Source organism: Carcharhinus amblyrhynchos, chromosome 23, assembly GCF_965287045.1.
Source record: "Carcharhinus amblyrhynchos chromosome 23, sCarAmb.v2.hapA, whole genome shotgun sequence".
NCBI lineage: Eukaryota > Metazoa > Chordata > Chondrichthyes > Carcharhiniformes > Carcharhinidae > Carcharhinus > Carcharhinus amblyrhynchos.
The window spans coordinates 25,587,984-25,611,257 of NC_137346.1; the positions used below are offsets into that span (position 1 = coordinate 25,587,984).

Below are 23,274 nucleotides of genomic sequence, written 5' to 3' on the forward strand. Positions count from 1 at the left end.
ATTGGCTATCTAACGGAAAGCAGAGTGTCAGAATAAATGGGTGCTTTTCCGATTGGCAAGCAGTGACTAGTGGCATGCTGCAGGGATTGGTGCTGGGGCCTCAACTGTTTACCATATACGTAGATGATCTGGAGGAGGGGATTGAGTGTAGGGTAACAAAGTTTGCTGATGACACAAAGATGAGTGGGAAAGCAAATTACATGGAGGACACAAAGTTTGCAGAGAGATTTGGATCGGCGAAGTGAGTGGGCATAGATCTGGCAGATGGAGTATAACGTTGGTAAGTGTGAGGTTATCCACTTTGGAAGGAATAATAGTAAAATGGACGATTATTTAAATAGTGAAAAATTACAACATGCTACTGTGCAGAGGGACCTGGGGGGGCGTCCTTGTGCATGAATCACAAAAAGTCAGTTTGCAGGTGCAGCAGGTAATCAAGAAGGCAAATGGAATGTTGGCCTTTATTGCGAGAGGGATGGAGTGTAAAAGCAGGGAGATCGTGCTGCAACTGAACAAGGTACTGGTGAGGCCTCACCGAGAATACTGTGTACAATTTTGGTCCCCTTATTTAAGAAAGGATATATTAGCTTTACAGGGGGTACAGAGAAAGTTCACCAGGTTGATTCTGGAGATGAGGGGGTCAGCTTGTGAGGAGAGATTGAGTAGATTGGGCCTGTATGCATTGGAGTTTAGAAGGTTGAGGGGAGATCTTAGAGACATATAAGATAACGAAGGGGCTCGACAGGGTAGAAGCAGCGAGGTCATTTCCACTTAAAATGGAAGCAAGAACTTGGGAGCGTAGCCTCAAAATACGGGGGAGTCAATTTAGAACAGAGTTGAGGAGGAACTTCTTGCAGAGGGTAGTGAATGTTTGGAATTCTCTGCCCAATGAAGCAGTAGAGGCTACCTCGTTAAAAGTGTTTAAGTCACAGATTTTTAACCAATAAGGGATTGTGTTATGGGGAGCGGGCGGGTAAGTGGAACTGAACCCACTATCAGATCAGCCATGATCTTATTGAATGGTGGAGCAGGCCCAAGGGGCTAGGTGGCCTACTGCTGCTTGTATTTCTTTATGTTCTTATTGGAATTACTCACAACTGTCAAAGTTACTTTTGGTACACATTTTTAGCAATAAATGGACTGAACAGAACAATTGACAAACTAGCTCATCCGATAAATCACATTATTATTGAGCTTGATATGAATCTAATATGCCAGTTTGTTAATGGTTCTGGTTAGATTCCTGTTGTAAATAAACAAATTATAATTGTACTTCAATGCACCTTAGCTGAACTGTACATTTGCATAGTTTTGAATATCTGATTATATTAGCTCCAATTCATTGAATTAGGATCATTTAGGCTGTTCTGGAGTTGGCATAGAAGGTTTAAACACCAGTGAAGAGGACAATATTAAATGGAAGTGATATTGTTGTAATGAAATCCAAAAGACCTTTGGAGAAGAGCATGTTGTGTAAGAGAGTAAATTAAAACTGGGAATTTAACCACAGTTTTCAAAAAAGGAAAGTAAATTGAAACTGCATTGTGAAAAAAAGTGGTTAAGATTTAACGTTTCAGGTTGTTAGCATCTCTGGCGTTCTTAAATCATCTCTTCTCAACTCAGTCCGCAACAATCATAGCAGAAGTTTCATGAAGAGTTGCATTTTGTGGGTCTAGAACTTGGAACCAAACAATGCAGTAGTATGTGAATCAATCACATTCATTATCTTCTTTAAGAGTCTTTAGCGCATAACCCTAATTGAAAACATAACATTTTACCTATTTTTCACTTAGGTTAAATAAAATTTGTGTATAAATTTGTTTTTTGGTGCACTGTTTAAGAAATGTCTTCTTTACGTTTTATAATTTGTTTTAATTATTTATTAATAAATACCACTCTCATTGAAAACATTCTAAATCTGCCCTTAACCTACTTTCCCATTCACTTTAGTCAGCTTGGCCTTCATACCCTTAATCTTCGACCCACTTTTAAGCAAAATGCAAAATTCAATCGTGTTATGATCATTGCTACTTAGGGTTCCTTTACCATTAGGTGATTAATTAATCCTGTTTCATTGCACATTAGGTAGAAAGCCTGCCCTCTGGTTGTCTCAAGAACAAGTTGCTCTAATAAACTGCCCCATAAGTACTCTATGAACTCATCTTCTGGCCTGTCTTTGCCAATCTGATTTACCTAATATATATTCAGATTAAAATCACCCACACTTGTTGCCATACCTTTTTCACCAGCCCCTGTTATTCTTACTGTATACCCCTTTCTACAGTGTAGTTACTTTGAGGACTACAAACTACTCCCACAAATTATTTATTATCTTTTTGCTATTTCTTTGCATCAACTGATTCTACATTTTGACCTTTAGAAATAAGGTCATCTCTTACTATTGTACTGATGTCGCTCTTAATTAAGATGTGGATATGCTGGCGTTGGACTGGGGTGAACACAGTAAAAAGTCTGACAACTTTTTAAGTTGTAAAAGTTGTTTTTTAAGATTTAAATAAACCGGTTGGACTTAAACCTGGTGTTGTCAGACTTTTTACTGTGTCTTAATTGACAGAGCTGTTCCATCACTTTCTCCTATCTTCCTGTCATGAAATGTCATGTATCCCTTCAATATTCAGTTCCTTGTCTTTGTCATCATGCAGATACACCTCTGTAATGGTTATTAGATTATACATATTTAAGCTAACCGATTACCCATTTTATTATGAATGCTATGTGTGTTCAGATAGAACCTTTTAATTCTGTCTTTTCACTACTTTCACAACCTCTGTCTTTATCTTCAGATGCAGTCTGACGTTTATACGCTCTTTCCTTTTCTGCCACGCTCTGATTATCACTACTCTTGCAGCTACCTTGCTGCCTTGCCTCGTCCTTTCCTTTTAGTTAATCACATCTTCCCTCACGTGACCCCTTGTTGCCACTATTTAGTTTAAAAACCCTTTCTATTGATCTAGTTACACAACTCGCCAGAACATTGGTCCCATCAGGGTTCAGTTGACAACCATCCCAATGGTACCACTCCTATTTCCCTGTAAGTGATGCCACTGCCCCATGAGTTGAAACCGGTTTCTCCCAAACCAGTCTGAGAGACATGCATTCAATACTCTAACCTTATTTACCCTATGCCAGTTTGCTTGTAGCTCAAGTAATAATAATCTAGCAAATATTTTCTTTGACATTCTACTTTTGGCACATAGCTACTCTTACTCCCTAAGCAGAATCTCTTTCGAAGTGCTATTTATGTCATAGGTACCTACATTGACCATGACAACTAGATTCCTCCCACCGCCAGCACAAAGTAAGGTCTGCTTCAGCACACGCACGTGCTCGCACTCCAGCATTGGACTGAATGAGGTGATATCCTGAACCTTGGCATCGGGCAGGTATCATAATCGTTTGGACTCTGCAGATAACTGTCTATCCCGCTGGCTCTGCTGTCCCCTCATACTAATATATTTCTATTTACACTCCTTATTTGAATAGCCTCCTATACCATGGTAACTTGCTCATCCACCCTACAGGCCTTACTTTCCTTCATGCAAGGTCCTTGAGCATCTTAGACAATTGCAAGTACTGAGTCTTCTCCACTTCTACTTTCTAGACCGCTATAGCTTACCTCACTTGCAGTCCCAACCTCTTGTCACTGGCGATGAAACAAACAAAAGGACCCTAGCCTAACGAGTGTGACTGCTTTGTAGAATGGAAGTATCCAGGTAGCTTTCTCCCTCCAAGTGTTTGAAGCCAGGTTGTAGCTCACTAACTCTGAGCAACGATTCAGATCTTAAAAGCACAGAAGACTTCATTAATTGCCGGACCATTTAAGCCATCAGTCATATTAGTTATTTTCACTGAGAAACATGTTGACTCAGTGCATCAGTGGTTTTCTGTGGGTTACATTTTATGACACTATTGCTTCATCATGGTGCTAATTTGATTTCCATCCAGTTTAAAGACACGGTGTTGACATTGTGTTCAAAGATTTTGATTGTGACAAAGTACAAACTTTTTAATAAAAGAATCTTTGTATATAAAAGCAAGTAAAAATTTGAAAATAATATTTCCTCTTTTCTTCAGGTTTATACCAGTCTAGTCCAGCTGGTACTGATGCTTGCTTTGCAAGACAGCACAACAGTTTGGACAATAATGGTCAATGTTTCCTTGGTGCTAATGGGAACATTTTGGCACACCTTGGTCCACAGAAACCAGGAGCTATTGATAACCAGTCACTTGTAATGCAAGGATCTGTGAAGGTATTGATATAATGCTTGTAAAGATCAAAAAGTCTTTAAATGTGCTGTGATGAGTTTTCCAATTGTCTGAATATTAGGTTTGTTGTTTTGCATATATAAAGAGTGCCATAGTGATTGGACTAGGAATTCAGAAGCTCAGGCAAATGCTTTGGGGACCTGGGTTCAAATCCCACCGTGGCAGCTGATGAAATTTAAATTCAAATTAATAATCTGAAATTGAAACCCAGTCTCAGTGGTGGTGGCCAAAAAACCATCACTGATTGTCATAAAATCCCATCAGGTTCACTGATGTCCTTCAGGGAAGGAAATTGCCATCTTTGCCTGGCCTGGTCTGTGTATCTCTCCAGTAATGTGATTGATTTTTAATTGCCCTCTAAACTGGCCTAACAGGAACTGGCCTAGCAAGCTACTTAGTTCAAGATGGCCTTGCCAGTGAAGCTTGCATCCCATGAAAAAAAGTACATTTTCAGACTAAGTATTCCATTCTTGCTAAATGATTTTCAAACGTGGAGCTCCACAAAATGTTTTGAGATCTAGCTACGTCAACAGCTCTGGCGTGTTCAACTGTGTAAATGTTAGCAAGCCAATAACCAACATTTTTTAATTCACAAGAGATTCAAGTGGGTGATGATGATGTAAAGGTGGAGGTAAACAAACATGTTTCTGAACTAGCATTTCACATGGCTCCAGCTGCTGCTGCTTGCCAGTCAATTCCAATCTTTGCATTTACCAAAGGACGCTGCAAGCAGCTGTTGCTAAAATGGTGGAATGAGGAAAAAGATGGAATTTGTTGTCAGTAAATAAGCAGTGGTGTATTACTTTTTTAAAAACAAAATATGGTTTATTGTGATGCTGTGAATGCAGAAAAGCTGGGTGATGTGCAAGAGCAGCACGATTTGGGATTCATGTGCATAAGATAATGCCTCAGCATAAAGCAATGCCTCCGAAGGATAAGGACATAAAGTTAACAGTATACTAGGTGGGATCCACTACAAAAAATAGTTATTGAAGCAGAGACAATATAGGATGACACAGTGGTTTAGCACTGCTGCCTCACAGTAACAGAGACCGAGGTTCAATTCCAGCCTCTATCACTGAGTGGAGTTCTCCCTGTTTCTGCTTCGGTTTCCTCTCTGTTCAAAAATGTGCAGGTTAGGTTGATTAGACATGCTAAATTGCCCATTAGTGCCAGAGGAATTAGCAGGGTAAAACATGGGGTTACAGGTAGAGCCTAGCTGGGATTGCTGTCAGTACAGGCTCAATGGGGTGAATCACAGCCTCCCACACTGTAGGGATTGTATGAATATTGACATTTAGGAATATGTTAGATGGAGCAGACGTATTAATGACTGCTTATATATGAAGAAATGATGCACAAATTTGTAAATTTTGTGGTGACAGACTTTTAGATGTACCCTAAACTTCCACACCAAGATCAAGTATGGTGTAATTTCGCAAAGGCATCACTTGGTCGTTTTATTTACAGTATTTCACAGTAGAAACAAATTTTTTATTAAAAAAACCCTTTGCCACAATTATTGCCTTGGATTGATTGGTACAGCAGCAAATTTGAAATCAGATTTGATTACAAGTATAATTTTTATTAAACGAGAAAAGTAACTTGTGTCAGCATCAAAATCAAAATTGTTAGCTCAACAACTTTAAATTTAATCCAGATTTTAATTGAACTTAAGAATTTTTGTACATCATACTCTGCAGCCTGTAACACTGTTGAGCACAGCATTTTCCTCTGAGCCTCTTTTCCAATGTCTTGAGTGATGCTGCCCTTGCTTGGTTCCATTCCTATCTGTCCAGTTGTACCCAGAAAATCACCTCTGCTGGCTTTCCTTCCTGGTCCCATTCTACTACAATGTGAAAACCCCTAAGAATCTTTGGCCTACTCTTATCATCATTGTACCTCGGCAATGTCATTAAAATGACAATATCTCATTTTACATAATGCAGACAAGGCCCAGGTCTCCACAACTACTACTTCATTTGTCTGTCCCATTGCACAGATTAGTCTCACTTCTTGGTCAATAGCCAATATTGGATATGCAGATATTTTCACCTGTTAAATATTGAGAAGACCCAAAGCCACAAATTATATTCTTAGCCACTGACTCCTTCAATCTTCCTGACTACTGTCAAAGGCTGAATTAAACAATTTGCAAACTTGTTGTCCCACTCGACCCTAAGCTGAGCTTCTCCCCTCCCATATCTGTCATCAAAACTATCGACCACTGACAGCAAAATTCAATGCCTTTTCTTTTGTGTTTAATCCAAATTGTTTGTATTCATGGAAGAAAAGTGGATCCAACAGGGAATTGCGTCATAATGCTATTGTACAGTACCAACCATATTATGCTAATTCAAAAAACCTGTTGGTTTTGCTTTCTACCTTCTAGTCATCCTTTCATCTTTGTGGATGATGCAGTATTTTTCCTGAAGACTGTCATGATCTTTGTTACGATCTGTCATACAGTCCACTTTGGTGTCATCAACAGATTTCAACATATTCACAAGTTCCTGAGTCAAGATTATTTATGCATGCGCACCTGTGACGTACCACAGATCCCTTCAGTTACTCAATTGCGTTAATGTTTAAAAATGACTAAAATTGTTACAGTTTTATATATTTCAATATGTAGTATTGCTTTCCTTGTAAAGGCCCCAACATTAACTTTAGAGGGTGGACGCCTGAAACAGAATCCAGCTTTGGTTCGAGGCAAGGACTATGCAATCGTTCCAGAGCCTGTATGGAGGGCACTCTATCATTGGTATGGAGCAAACCTGGCCCTACCAAGGCCTGTAAGTTATCTTTATCTTCAGTGTTTTTTTGGCGTTTTTATATTTGGAAACTGTCAAAGAATTAACACTCATATTTACATATGCTTTCAGTTTTGTGCTTTTTTCTGAAATGTGCGCATTTTGAATTATTTTGTACACTTGTTTTCCATTTTTGAATATAAAAATCTTTTAAAATTGAACTTGATATGAAATAAAGAAAATATTTCAGTTTAAAATTACTCATTTATTTGCACAATGATATCCAAAATAAGTGCATTTTAACCTATTGAGGTCCTTGATTAGAATAGAACTGTTTTGATGGTTTTGTTTAAGAAGGATGGAAAGGATCAATTGGCATCAATTGATGCCAATCTAGCATCACAAATGAGGAAACGTTTTCTTTTTATCTGCTCTTGCAATGTGAGCAGCTTTGGTGAGACCATATTGCTCTTTGTTAGTTGCTGTAACAACACTGAGAATCAACCGTTCTTGTGAGACCAAGTCTCATGTAGGCTGGAGAATGCCAGGTCCCTTTCCTGAAGGACATTAACTAGTGAGTTTTTATAGGTTTTTTTGGAATTTCAGTTTCCACATCACTAGGTTTAGATCACAATTTACCCCCACAAGATTTAAACATACTACTGGCATCCTAGTCTAATACCCTAACCACTCAAACTTCATAACATATTTCGGAGTATGGCCCACTAGTATATATTTCCACAGATGTTCATGCTACCCTGAGGTGGATGTTTGAGAGAAGTCTTTGAATAGCAAACTGTAGTCCTGTATTTCAACTTCAAAACCTTAAACCTCTGTTCTATGATTTAGTCAGTCAGTGAATAATTTTGCATGGTATTTTCCCCAAGGAAAAGCAAAAGCGCAAATTAGTTTCTATTTGGTTACAGGAGTTGACCAAATTAGAATGTTACATATCTTAGTATGCTATTTTAGCTAAGAAGTTTTAGAATATATATAGCCTGAAATGAATAGTTTAATGTTAAAGAATTTAGTAATTTCATGGTGCATAATCTGCTTAATGATTTTAAAATTGAGCATTTTCAGAATGTCTAAAACTGCCAGTTATAAGAGAAGTTTTCAGTTATGAGCAATGAAAAAATGTTGTTTTTCCATTCTGTTTTACTTAATGAAGAAGATTTTGGCAAGATCTTGAGATATTCAGTATGGCCCATAACTTGACCTCATGCAGGGACTGCATGGGAATTAACTATCCTACTCACCTACAGCTATCCTCCCGTTCCCCACCCTCAATCCGACTACACTCCCACCTTCCCCTACCGCATCCATCAGATTACATCCCTCCCCCAACAAGTCCAACTCCTCCACCTCCCTCACATCTGACTATCCCCCCTGCCCTTTCCAGCTCACCTTCCACAGCCTCTTCTCTCCTCCCACTACCACTCCCCCAAAAAACAACCACCTTGTTGGCTCTCACTCCACCTGCATGACCACATCCTCCCTCCACCCTCCTCCCAGCCTGACAACTTTCCTGTTCCCCAAAACTCACTCCAACTACTCCTCCAACTTGCCCCAACCCCACTACCTGTCTGATCACCTGACACACTTGACTGATCACAATCCCTACCCACCTACTTGACCCTTTTGCCTTCTCCTTAACTTTATATGACTGGGTTATTTAAATTTCCCTGCTTCACTGTAGCTGGTGCTGTAAGAAGGAAGAGTGGCTTCCTTTCCCCTTAGTGTGCTATACCAAAAATTGAGTGCCTTGGTGACGTACTACACTGCATTATTCTGAGAAGGCATGAGTTGGCAGTTCAGGCAAACAAGCAGCTGTATTCCAGTGTAAGTAAGGATGAGTAGAGTGGCAATCCGACTGTGATTGTCACTCCTTGTAAGTTCTCACCCAATTGTATTGTTCTTAGGGCTGCCTTTTCATGAACCGAATGGTTGCTCTAAAACACTGTCTCTGGCATGTTTTCAAAATCTTGGTAATTGTTAGCAAGGCAAGAAATTTGAGATTCTGTGGTTTCAAGTAATTTCCTGTGACCATGTGATCGAACAGTAACTACTAGTTTTCATTTTTCTATCATCTTAATTAGGTCATTACAAACACAACAAATAATGAAGCAGAGCTGGAATTATTTCCTCGCTACCTACTTTTCTTGCGTCAGCAACCAGCCACGCGTACACAACAGTCCAACATCTGGGTGAATATGGGTATGATGAGCCTGAGAACATTTCCTCAACATGCACCTCGAGGTAATGCAAGACTGCAGCAAGAAAGGGGAGCTATTAGTTCTCTGGTTGCTGAATGCGAATTCTATCTGCATTACGTTTTCAAACTAAGATTATAGTTTTGAATTGAGGCTTTATCAAAATCCAGATGACCATTCAAAGCTGCCTATTCAGGAAAAATAGTAAAAATAACAAAGCTACTATTGCATGGTCTTTGAGTAAGACTTGGCCTAATGTGAAGCATCATTTGTTTTTTGAACCACAAAAACCGTGGACACCCAAATTTTAATACTTGAAATCAATCGTCAGCCAATGACCAAAGCAAGAACACAAAAACAAAATGGTCATTGTAACCAACACAATTTGAGCTCTGTAACCCAATTCCATCATTAACTGCGAGTGGACAATTGATCAGAAATAAAATGAGCAAAATTAAGTTTCTTGTACAGAAAGCTGAAACATAACAGAACCCTGGCTCCATTTACAGTGGTTGTCGGTACTCTTGAGTGGACCCAGCACTGTGTGCTTGTTTATGTCCCTGAACAACGATTTGGCAAAATATCTTATAATAAGCTTCCAAGTCTTACCCAACAGTGATTTTTTTTTATAAAATCGAACTCTGGATTAAATTTAATCGAATCTACTTTCTTGCTGTAATCTTACATCTATACCTCTTAAATTGTGATTTAACTGATTTATGTTTCTTATGCTCCAGCTTTTCCCCAACAGTGTAACTACCTGTAGCCTTTTATAATTTATATGCGCAAAACTCCACCAGAAAATAGTTAATAATCAAACTGTTCACAAATTAGATTTTTAGCCTTTATTATTTCTTTAAAATGAATTAATTTACGTTCATGTTAAACTTTGGAAATTTAGCTACTCTATCCAAACTAATATGGTCATGTATGTTTTTTAAATTTGTTTCAAAATTAAATTGACCTCTTCCTCACTGCCCAGATCATCATTACTAGATCTCTGGGAACACAACTCTTTAACTGACTTGGTGACTGGCTTTGAGAGTTTTGCAGTTTTCCCCCATCCTCCTCTTGATGGAGAGCTTTGCCTGTTATTCAGATGATGTGACTGAGATTTGGACTTTTTCTATATAAATAATTTTCAGTGGAAATCAGCATCATTTAATTATGTGATGGAACACATTAATTTGTCCATTATACCATTGGTTGCAGCTGCAGCGTTACACAATACTGATTTAGGTTTCTGTTATCGAAGAGAAAAATCTAATCTTTTGCAGATGTATTTAACAGTCTTCAAACATCAAGTTGATTTAAGAGTACAGTAATAAGATGCTATGCTTAAATTAGTTTTTCCATAAAATCATGTCATGCAGAAAGCAATTACTTGTAATACAATTTTGTTTTATTAGGTAGTTTTTATTAGCAATTATATTGATTTACAAAGCAGTCTGAATCCTATGACAGTTGAATCATTTGCTTTCTGATTAATGAAATTACTACATTAAATCATTCATCCAGTCTGATTCTTTTCCATTGAAACAATGTATTGGACATTTAATTATCAATATATACATTAATGGTTTTATTGTCTTAGTGACTTGGAAATGAGAGATCATAATTAATGGATTGCAACAAATGTATGAAACTTATTTGATAACTGAGTATCTTACAGGGATTAAAACAAAAATGTAGTGATTTTTGTGATAGTTTTTCACAACCAGGCCTGTAGTTGGAGCAGGTGTAATCTATTTTGAGTCTGGTTGGTTAGTAAAACTCATAATACCAATCTGTGTGAAGGAAGACTGACCTTTTCAGGCCTAATTTGTTAGCAACATAACTTTGTAGCGGCATCTAGAAACATGCCATTTCCATTCCTCATGGAGACCTATTTGTCCAACTGTGGTCTAGGGTGGCAGCAACATATTATTTTGTATTTTGACAATTATTTGTGTCGTGGCTTGTACACTTTCATCTTAAAGCACTTGTTGTGAATTTAGGAAATGTACCTTCACCATCTTCTCCAATGAAACGAGTGTTAGCTTACACTGGCTGCTTCAGCCGCATGCAAACAATAAAAGATATACACGAATACTTATCTCAGCGGCTTCGAATAAAGGAGGAAGACATGCGACTGTGGCTGTATAACAGTGAGGTAAAACCATACTTTTAATATTCAGTCATTGGGTTGTGTTATGTTGGGATGATCATGCAAAGTGATCTACAATTTCTTTTGTAGAACTACCTTGCACTTTTGGATGATGAGGATCACACGTTAGAAGATTTGAAAATTCTAGATGAACAGCACTTGGTGATTGAAGGTAAAGACAATGTTTTTAAGAATCACAGATCAGTGAAATTAACTAATGCATTTGGTCCTCATTTTAAATGAATTTTTCATTTGTGAATCATAGTTTAAATCATGGGAGTCATTCATTTATTCAAAAATTCTTGGCTTGCTACATGGTAACAACTTCAAATCATATTTTTGATCTTCGAAAATGCTTGGTCTATCTTGACATTTTTACTTAATATTATTAAGTTACTATTATTTGATGGTTATGATCATTGAATTTGTTTGGAAGAAACTACCAAAGCTACAGCAAATATTATTCCCTCACTGATGCCTTAATTGAAGCATAGAAATAATATCCCCCATGATTTGGTGTTTGAGGATCTTGAGTTTGCTTGGTAAATATGAATAAAGAGCCTACTCAGTTAAAATTATAGCCCCAAATACTTTGAAGCACGCACAATATATATACACGCGCACTCGCGCGCTGTATATACATTATTTAAAGGAAAATGCCAACGACTGCTCAATAAAACCATGTTTTTGAGTAATGTATATTAGCATGTTCAGTCAGAAACTAATGTGGCATTTCAAGTCCACAAGCAGTCTGTCAGAGTGGTTGCAACTATTACGTTCAACCTATAGTCCTAAATTTTAAATTTTGCTGTGTATCCCTTCAGATTTGTGTACAGATCAACTTTTTGTATCAATGAGAGCTGGTTCTTACCCCACTTCCTCAACAAGATTTTTTTTTCTGCTTTTAATTTTTCATCTAATAGCTTGGAGGCTATTGGGCCATCTTTGCACAAGAATTTGTTTTTGTTCTCTGGAGTTTTGCTCATTGGAAAATCTAATGTATTATTTAATAATATAGATGGTATACTATTCCTCTCTGAAATCCATTGAAAACAATCCTGAACTATGGAACAAATCACATGGTATAGCAGTGCCTTATTTTAAATCACATGATTCAAGATCACAAATCTGCAGTCTGCTGTTTTCTGGTATTTAAGTATTGCTGATTTTTAAAAGTACAAAGACAAGTAATACCTGTATAATTGGCTAACCTGTTGGCTTGAGTAGGTTTTTAAAGGCATCATGTGAATACTTTGTGTCTGTCACAATGATCTCATTAGCCCATGTTTTCCTCATTGAGCGTATGTTTCCAAAACATTATAGTCAAAGACACAATCATATTTTTCATGATTATTCCATTCACTGCTGTTGAAGCTGCCAGAATAACTTTCCAGTTCAGTGTAAAATTTAAATGTCTTAAGAACCAAGTCACAAAACAACTAGGAATGTGAGAATTGCTGAACAAAATAAAAACAGCCAAGACCCATCCAACTCACTTCCTATATCCTGATGGTTGCATGATACAGCAATATTGGAATTGTTCACTAATCGTAGCAATCTTTGTCGATTAATCTAAAATAGATCTTGATACAATGAGAAAAAGCCTTGGTGATGGAAAGTTTTGGGGACTAGTTGCCCAAAGTCACCTGCTCTTCCTAAGTATATCACATTTACTAATTAAATGTTTGAAAGAAATTCACTGCTGACATTATGCACATAGCCAAGACACAGATTTTTGAATAGAAACCTGAGCATTTACCCCAAGCTTTTACCAATTAATTTTCTCCAAGGCATATCATCACTGCCATAAGTACGAATGCACCCATTTAATAATGTATATTCAGGCCTATCAACCATTTTTGTGTTTGCAAATACTGTATATTTGTTGAACATCCATTTAGTTGTCATTTATTTAAAAACTGTTGGCTTGGTACTTGGTAACAACTTTAAATCATATTTTTGATCTTAGAAAATTCTTGCGCTAAACGTTTTCACTTTGTGTTAAGTTGCAATTATTTAAAGATTATGATCATCTAATTTGTTTGTACGAAACTATCAAAGCTACGGCAAATCTTATTCCCTCACTGATGCCTTAATTGAAGCATAAAAATAATAAACTCCCTCATGATTTTGTGTTTGAGGATGTCTGACCTCAGTCAGAAATATTCAGTTCCACAACTTTAATCAATTACTTTTTTTGTTTTGGGGTGACATGGTGGCAGGGTGGTTAGCACTGCCGCTTTACAGCGCAAGGGACCTGGATTCGTTTCCCAGCTTGGGTCACTGTCTGTGTGGAGTTTGCACATTCTCCCTGTGTCAGCATGGGTTTTCTCCAGGTGCTTCGGTTTCCTCCCACATTCTGGATGACATGCATTGACCCGAACAGGCACGGGAGTGTGGCAACTAGGGGAATTTCACAGTAACTTCAGTGCTAATTTAAACCTTACCTGCGACTAGTAAATAAAACTAGTATGGTGGTGCATTTCCCCAAAAATTACCTGATTCCTATAAACCTTTTTCAGTTTGTTCTTGTAATGTGGCACTCAGCGTCATTTAATGTCCGCCACAAATTTCTCTGAGGTGGTTGTGGTATTTTTTCCCTTGTATTGCAGCAGTCTTGTGCTGGTGGTGTTCCCTTAATTGGAGTAGGGATTTCGAGTTTTCACGCAAGGTTGATGGAGAGACATTCAGCAGAATTGTACATTTTTCAATTGAAGTGTACGTTATTCATTTCAAACTTGTTCGATAAATGGTCGCATCTGAACATCCGGGTAGAAAATTCACATAATTAAAACTACTAATTTTTTTATTTTTGTGCAATCATATCAGGAATGCTTCAACAGAGTGCAGAATATCATGAGAAGTTACTTAAAGTTGAGAAGTACGCATAACTAATCAAATTTTTAGAAAATATCTTATTCTGTTTTATTGCTAATTGTTATATAGTATACAATATTAAAACATTTGGACGAGGGTAGATCAGTTCCCCCCCCAACCACCCCTCCAACCCACCAACGGTTTTGAAAAAATATGTCCAGTAGCATGTAGCATAGCATGTTTGAATATGTTTATGGACAACAGATTGGTAGATGAGTTTGTCTGTTTATTCAGGAGCAATGAATTCCTGATCTCAGCTATATTATCATAGAGCAGTATTGTGATGTCTTGATACTTACCTACATGAAGAAGTGAAAGAATTACAAGATCAGTTTTTCTGGACTGTTTAACACACTGCTTCTCCCTCCCTATTAACCAGCTAAACTGCAACAAAACCCAAGAAACAAGAATTGAGCCATCTGGTTAGCAATGTTACGTCCTTGGAGCGATAGCAAGAGAGAGGTTCAAAACTAAATGGCGAAACTTAAGTTATTTATTTTGTCAAAACAGACGTTCCAGTTACCTAAGTTTGAGCATTGTTACAGTTCTGTCAGCCTGATATCCTGCGTTTCTTATAATAGTTCGCAACAAAGATATGAGTTGGCCGGAGGAGATGTCATTCATTGCAAACAGTAGCAAAATGGACAGACATAAGGGTAGGTACGAATATAGAATTTGAGCTGTTTAAGTAATAGGGATACAATTTAATTTGTGTTGTGGGGTCATTAAGCAAATTGCAGTAGATTTGCATGATTATAGATACTTATTTGAATTGCTGAAACTAGCAAACAAATCCACTGTTTGCCTAATTTATTTTGGACTAATAATAATTGGAGGCATTCTTTAAGGTAAAACCAAAGATTTTTCCATTGTCCAATTTTCTAAAATATTTAAATGTGTAAGAAAATAAACTTTAAACCCAATTTATGATGCCAGTTTACGCCTCATTCTAAACATTGTATCTTTCCATCTTACTCCCATGGGGATAGTTATTTCTCTTTGCAATTGAAAATTTCATTTGTTCAAATACAGACCATTTGAATATGGCTATACATGTATAAAGGTACACTCACTCTGTTTGCTGTTGGCCTCACAATTATTTTTTCCCATAACTAATATTAATTCTAATATGTAGAAGGATGTAGCTTAGTTAGGGTGGGTTTAGATGCGAAAATTAGCTTTTTCAGTTGGATTGTGAAATATGTACGATGCAAGTCGTGGTGTGCTATACATATACTGAAATTGTTTTGAATACATGAATCTTTATGTATTAGAGCAATCATTCTTGGATATTTCTGGGAAATATGTTCACAAAAATCTTTTGCTCAATATAAAACCCATCATATTTCAGGTTTCTTGGACAAGTATTTTTTTGTTCTGATGCACACAGTTCAAGTAGGTGACAGACCTGCAAGCTGAATTGTTTATTTTTTATTTGCAATGCCACATTTTTAATCTTATTACTTAAGCACTTTTTCCACAAACAAATTAATATAATTCCTGATAGAAATTATTTCCACCCACCCCACCAGCTCTTTGATATGTTTTTAAAAAGGGAAACAAAATGGATTATCTCAGGCCAATATCATATTGGAAATGATCAACATATTATTCTTAACCTCAAATCTTCCCCATGTGTGGGTATTCTACCATGTCCAACTGTCTGTATTTGGACCTTCTGTTGATCCTTCATCTATGCATCCAATTGGCAATCCATTTGGCAAATATTACCCATACATTTTTTGTTAACTTGTGACCATTTTGTCATGTTTATTTATCTACTTCTTTTCTGCCACTTCATAAATCACTTAATTAGCTGTAATACCTTTTGTTCTAGTTCCAACTGAAAAGGGCGCTACAGGATTAAGTAACCTGGGAAATACATGTTTTATGAATTCTAGTATCCAATGTGTCAGTAACACACAGCCACTCACCCGCTACTTCATCTCAGGGAGACATCTGTATGAACTCAACAGGTAAGGGTTTTAATTCAGTCTACTTGTGGAATTGAAATGCACAGGTTAGTTACCTTTTCCTTTAATTCATTTCAGTCTCAACATAAATTTTGAAATTCAGTTCTCTATACTGCAATGTCAGGGGCTATTATGATGGTTTTTTTTATATTTAAAACTATCACTCCTCTCAAGTAGCCAGACAAAGTAACAGAGTGGTTTAAGATGAATTTTATTACAACTGTAAGCCCTTGAATGAAACCATTCAGAGTGAAAAATTCAGAAATACATAGGCAATTAAAGTCTTAGCTTTGATTACAAGTAATTGCCGGGATGGTACGCTGGAAAACTGGTTAGCACTGCTGCCTCACAGCACCAATGTCCCAGGTTCAATTCTGGCCTCAGGTCACTGTCTGTGGAGTTTGCACTTTCTCCCCGTTACTGCACGGGTTTCCTCTGGGTGCTTTGGTTTTCTTCAACAGTCAAAAGATGTGTGGGTTAGGTTGATTGACCATGCTAAATTGACCTTTGTGTCAGGGAGATTAGCAGGGGTGGAGTATAGGAATAGAGCCTGGGTGGGATTGTGGTTGGTACAGATTTGATGGGCCGAATGGCCACCTCCTGTCCTGTAGGGATTCTGTAAATTGGGAAATACCAATGGATGTATAGGAGTTATCTGAATCCAATCATAGTTAAGGTTACATCATGCATACATAAGGGTATAATGTCCAATTAAAACTTGTGCATGTTATATCATCAAGAAATGATAGCTATATCTCTGACCAATGGTATCTCAACCTCCCTTTCCACTGGCCCTTGTTCCAATGGGCAGATATTAACTGCAGCTGCACATCATTCAATTGGATCGTCCTTGACTTTTATCTGGGCTTACTTTAATCAAAGCCTGCCATTTGCACATAACTTTCCCTGTGTGATTCAAGTGCAGCTTGTGATTTTTAAACTTGTATGATTATTAACCCTTTCATACAAAAATATAGATGTTTCTTTGCCTCATATGATGTAATAAACAAGGTATTCCACACTTGTAGATCATTTAGAATCATACTAGATTTGTTACCTCCCAAGCTTATGATTAAAAACTGAAACAGTTCTGGTATGTAGGAAGAGACTATCAAATATTTATCCAAATTGTTTGTCATTTATATAAACATTTTTGGACAAAAGTAGAGGAAGCTTGGTTTGTAAGTTTGCAGATGACACCAAAATTGGTTGTATAATGGACAGTGAAGAAGGTTACCTCAGACTGCAACAGGATCTTGATGATAAACTGGGCCGGTGGGCCTCGCACTGGTAGGTGGAAGTTAATGCAAATAAACGTAAGGTGTTGCATTTTGGTAAGACAAACCAGGGCAGGATCAGGTGAGAGTTGTCAAGCAGAGAGACTTGGGGGGGCAGGTGCATAGCTCTTTTAAAGTAGCATCACATAGTTGGGTTGGTGAAAAGGCATTTGGCACACTTGTCTTCATTGGTCAGAGCATTGAGTAAAAGTGTTGAGACATTGTGTTACAACTGTCCAAGATATTTGGAGTACTACATTCCATTATTCTGGTCACCCTGCAACAAGAAGGATATCATTAAACCTGGAAAGAGAGAAAAAAAAGATTTACAAGGACGTTATCAGGACTTGAAGGTTTGAATCATAAGCGAGAGGATTTTATTTTCTATGGAGTGTGTAGAGATTTATAAAATCATGAGGGGCATAGGTCTTTTCCCCAGGGTAGGAGAGTCCAGAACTAGAGGGCATACCTTTAAGGTTAAGGGGAAAGATTTAAAAGGGACCTGTGGGGCAACTTTTTCACACAGGGGGCCGTGTTTCCCAAGTGAGTACCAGAGAAGGTGGTACAATTACAACATTTATAAGACATTTGGACAAGTACATAAATTGGAAAGGTTTAGAGGAATATGGGCCAAACATGGGCAAATGAGACTAGTTCAGTTTAGGAAAGCTGGTTACCATGGACGGTTAGGCCGAAGGGCCTGTTTCCATGCTGCATATCTCTGACCCTAAGTGCCGCAGGATATTTTTATTTGTTGTCGAGGTGTGGGCGTGATTTATGTGAGCGTTGCTGGCTTAGCATCCTATTTGTCACAACTGAGTGATCTGCTTGGTCACTTTAAAAAGTTAAGACTCCACCATGTTGGCATAAAACAGAGATCATATATAGGCCAAACTGGATAACGATTTTGTTTTCCCTATTAAAGGAATTAGTGAACCAATTGGGTTTTCCTAACAGCTTCATTTTTACACTCTCAGATGCCAGCCTTCATTTCCAGAATTTTTTTCCTCATTTGCCATTTGTGTTTGAGTCTCCACAAAACCATGAAAGCCATTTTTAAAAAAAAATTGTTTGGACTGGCATTCAAGACTAGTTGATCTGAACTTGCATTGCAAGTACTGTATTTTAATCCAGAAAGACCACTTTATTGGTTGCTAAACACAAGTTTCCTATAATTTTGATCTTTTAAAACGTAGGGTAACTTTTTTTAATTTGTCAATGTTTTTGGAAGGGTTGACATAATGGATATTTGGGACAAATAGTGAAACCGTGAATTTGTACTTTTAAATGTTGTTTCAGTTGATGTGAAGCAAATATTTTTGAATTAACCTTCTTGGTTTATACAAGGACTTTTGTCTGTATTGCTTTGAGTTTTATGAATACAGCCAGAAATGTAAATTGAGAAACAGTGGGGAGGGTCCTAAAACCAATCCCTGGTGCACACTGCTTGCTATCCTTCAGACCATTTTTTAATATTCTGTCTATGGCCACCCTTATTCAAATCATATGAAGGGAAATATTAAGTTCAATCAGTAGTGCTCTTGAATGATGGACAATGATGGTGCAGCATCAGCAGAGAGTTAAAAACAGCTGCTTATTCTTTTGACTAAACTGTTGTCAAGAAGACCCAAAAATAGGAACAATTTTCATAACAAAGGTAATAAATGCCATTAGAAAGAAAATTTCACTTAAGTTTTAATTCTAGTATGGTATGAAAGGGTAACATTTAAATGTCATCTAACACTTTTTTCATCTTGTGTGTCTTTTGTTTAAAAAGCAGTGATACACATTTAATTTTTTTTCATAAAGTTTGGTTTATCTGACCACCAAGATTTGGCAATGTAGTAGCATACATTTTGAATTGAATCACTTCATTCTGCAATGAAAGTCGAGCTTAATTATTAGCAGCTGCCCTTTTTTCTCATTTTACGTGTTTCAGAATCTTGTCAGGGCTCAGACTTGCATGAAAATTTGCTTCCATTGATGTATGTTAACAGTTACTGTGTCAGTATTTGTGCACGTGCATTTTTTTTACACTTGGTTAAAATAAATGTTGATATTTTTGTGCTTGGTATTTGTGAACTTGATGCTTGGTAAGGTTCCCCTCCGTAACTTTCCACCAAAGAATTTGCACTGGATGTGCACAATAAGTGCAGTTGATGATTACATTAATTTAAAAAGTTCAACAGATTCTCAAGTTAATTGTTAGAGGGCATGGAGATTAAGCTCATGGAAAATTGTTACGGTTCTTTAGTTCAATTGCAATAACAAAAATTCTATCATAAAATACTTTGTACAATTTCTTTTCTTTGGAATAGAGATATTAATCATTACCTTCATTACAAAGTGCTGATTTTGTGATTACTGCAAATTACACTAAAGAATTGCATGCAGAAATAATTTAGCCTTTTAATTTTGGTTTCATGGCAGTGCTTGCATAAAAATATAATTATCTAATTCATTGGCTCACATATTAAAATGCACTATAAAAAGAAATCTCAAAATTTGTTGGCCTTTAATATCTTAGAAATTGTTTAATTTCTGTTCATTTTATGCGCTTCTAGATTCTTAATTCCAACATCCCCCATATATTGCAGAAAAAGCCAGTTTACTTGCTTGAAGAATTGAATTCTTGACATTTTCAGTCAGTGACAGCTATGATGTTTTCTCACCATTTCTTATGACCCTCCCGGGATTACCTCTCCCCACAACTGTGTCCCTACACCCACGCCAATTGTCAGTAGAACTGTCATCACTTTTCTGAGTAGTTAATCAACCATACTCAATAAAGTCAAATGATCACTCAGTCCATAGAGATGTTCAAAGCATTTTCTTAAGATGGTGTCACATTTCACGTAAAGGAAATAATTTTTTAATGATCTATCTTTGCATGCATAAAAGAGCTCACATTTAATTCTTGCGCGATGGCAAAAGGCTCTGGCCCCACAATGTGAGCAGAAATAAATATATTTCTAAGACCTAACTTTTTTGTGTCTCATGGAGCTGCTGTCTACAAGGAAAAAATAATTAACTGGCTTGCTGATCTGTTCTTGTACTATCTACATCTGAAAAATGGAAAACCTTTAGGCAATGTGAAAAGTGCAGTAATTTGGTTTGGAGCTTGATAAATATTTTTTCAACGCAGTGAGTGGGTTCGTGTTTTCTAAGGGAGCTGGATAACTACCTTGTAAGATCAGTTACTTTCTTCAAATGGAATGATTCACCTATGTACCAAGATCCCTTCAAACAATTTCTTTGATCCCATTCTTATAAGGCATTCAGAATATACTGTAAAAATGAATGATGTCTCTGCATCTAAATCATTGTGATTTTCAGTTAGAAACTTGCAGTAGGTGGAGAATAAAAGGACAACTTACGGTAATGCACTGAACACTCTGCGCCCCACAGCAACATTATAAACAGTCCCCTCCCTGGGGAAGCTTAACATCAGATAATGAAGGATAACTTACCACTTTTTTTTCTTTTGTGTAAGAGTATTTTCCTCCATGTGTAAACTTGGGCATTGTAAACCAAATTATAAACAGTCATTATCCTTCACATTGCACAAAGCAGCCCACATGTTATAAATTACTAATTGGCCAAATTGAACATTTTTTAGGTTTAACTAGATTTTTCTATTTAAAGGAAGCTGAATTTAAGTTGCACAAGAACTCAAGAAGCATGCTCCATCGAGTCTGCTGTACCATTCAGTGTGATCATATGCTGATCTTGGGCTTCAACTCAAATTTTCCACTCGCTCTCCGTATCCTTTCATTCCTTGAGACACCAAAAATCTGCCTATCCCAGCCCCAACTTTAACAATGGAGCATCCACAGTCATTTTGGGTAGAGAATTTGAAAGATTCACAACACTTCAGTGAAGTAATTTTTCTTTGTCTCAATTCTAAATGATTGGCCCCTTATCCTGAAGTTGTGCTACTATGTTTCAGATCAAGACCAGCAGAAACAACCTTTCAGCGTCAACCTTATCACACTCTTTCAGAATTTTGTAGGTTTCAATGAGAGAGTCTCTTACTTTCGTAAACCTCAGAGAATATAAGCCCAATTTACTTAGCCTCTCATCGTAGGACAACCCTTTCTTCCCAGAGATCAGTGAGCCTGAACAAAGATATCAAGCTAACATGAGATCTAGCTAATTCTTCTTTGAAACCTGATGATGTTTAAGGCAGTCATTACCTTGAACTATAAAAAACACTCAGTTTAATTGTGTACATTATAATGTGATCCAAGATATCTGTTAAAGCTATCATTAACACTAATTTTTTGCCCATTAATGAGTATTTCAGCAGCATGAATGAATTTTGTAATATCAACTGTACAAAGCAGCCTATTAAAATCTGTGTCATTTGTCACTAAAGAGACACAGGACTATATTTGCACAGCATATTATCTAAAATTTAAATGTTAAAAAGTGCCAAGATAATTGCATTGTGAATGATCTTATTTTAAATCTTTCCACATAATGAACATAGTTGGCTGAGCATTTTAGAAAAACTTTCTCAAGCTTGATGAGAAATATACTGACCTAGATATAGGGTAGAATTATCTAGTCACGTCTGCTGCAAGAATGTAGTGGGTCAGCAAAAGGTCCTATATTTGAAACGGGAATTTCCATTTCTGCATTGGGTGAGACCAGAAAAGCGCTCCTGCAAATCCTGTTCAATCATGGCAATTCAAACACGCATTGTTCTATATCACATTGTCCTATGAACCCTTACTATTTATTTTCTTTAAAAAATAAATGCTTTGTAGCCTGTAGCAGATTCATATAATACCATGACAGAGAGCTAACAAAATTTGGCAGCCAAGGAGGAAGCAGTACTAGTGTCCAACAAGTTGGTTCCATTCTTCCAAGATTATTAAAACAGATTCTCAGTCACTAAATTCAGCATGCTATTGTCATGTTAGTTTTTAATACTGCCAAGATGTTAAAGAAAACATGTGGTGTAAACTGTGTCCCCAAACAAAATTTGAACAAAGTTGGTGCCCATTTTAGATAGGTTTTTGGGCACTCAAAGAATCGAGGGTTATGGTGGGAAAATGGAGTTGATGCAGATATTCAGCTATGATTTCATTGAATGGCACAGCAGGCTTGAAGGGCAGATTGTCTGCTCCTCCTATTTCTTATGTTTGGTTTGTATTTTTGGTTATTGGATACCTTTTGTGTGTCTGTCTCATGGCAACCAAAAATGTAAGTAATTTTCCATTAAATAACTAGTGACTCCAGATTTTTTAAGCTAAATATTTTTATACACTGTCTAACATTTTCTGATGTGGATGTGCCGGCGTTGGACAGTAAAAAGTCTGACAACACCAGGTTTAAGTCCAACCGATTTATTTTCTGAACATAATGAATTGATAGCTGCAGCGTTGGTTTGACTGTCTGTGATTTAATGCAGGGCTAACCCATTAGGAATGAAGGGTCATATGGCCAAATGCTATGGGGATCTTATCCAAGAATTGTGGAGTGGAACCCAGAAGAATATAGCACCGCTTAAACTCAGGGTGAGAAAGGATATTTTTGTAAAATATTTTACAAAATAAGATGATTTGCATTGACGGTTTATTTGTGAACGTTTTGTAATTAGAAAAGTGTTGCATAACTAACAGTGGTTTATTATAAAATCAATAAGAAAATTCACAATAAATCATTCTTGACAAGTTAACATTCATTTCATGCTGTGCTAAACACTGCTGTTAAATAATTCTGTAAAGCATAATACAGTGA

At 37.0% G+C, this 23,274-nt stretch overlaps 1 protein-coding gene across 2 annotated transcripts in view; it reads left to right on the forward strand.

The window, feature by feature from the left end:
* Window positions 1-23,274, forward strand: part of usp32 (ubiquitin specific peptidase 32) — a 221,474-nt gene that overhangs the window by 174,549 nt on the left and 23,651 nt on the right. The window contains exons 14-21 of one of the 2 annotated variants that reach the window (XM_080210653.1): window positions 4,096-4,271; window positions 6,942-7,082; window positions 9,140-9,299; window positions 11,251-11,405; window positions 11,490-11,571; window positions 14,858-14,932; window positions 16,114-16,252; window positions 22,946-23,051. In XM_080210653.1, the coding sequence (XP_080066779.1) occupies window positions 4,096-4,271; window positions 6,942-7,082; window positions 9,140-9,299; window positions 11,251-11,405; window positions 11,490-11,571; window positions 14,858-14,932; window positions 16,114-16,252; window positions 22,946-23,051 (1,034 nt within the window). The remainder of the gene's footprint in view (window positions 1-4,095; window positions 4,272-6,941; window positions 7,083-9,139; window positions 9,300-11,250; window positions 11,406-11,489; window positions 11,572-14,857; window positions 14,933-16,113; window positions 16,253-22,945; window positions 23,052-23,274) is intronic. The other variant, XM_080210654.1, reaches the window with a different exon arrangement.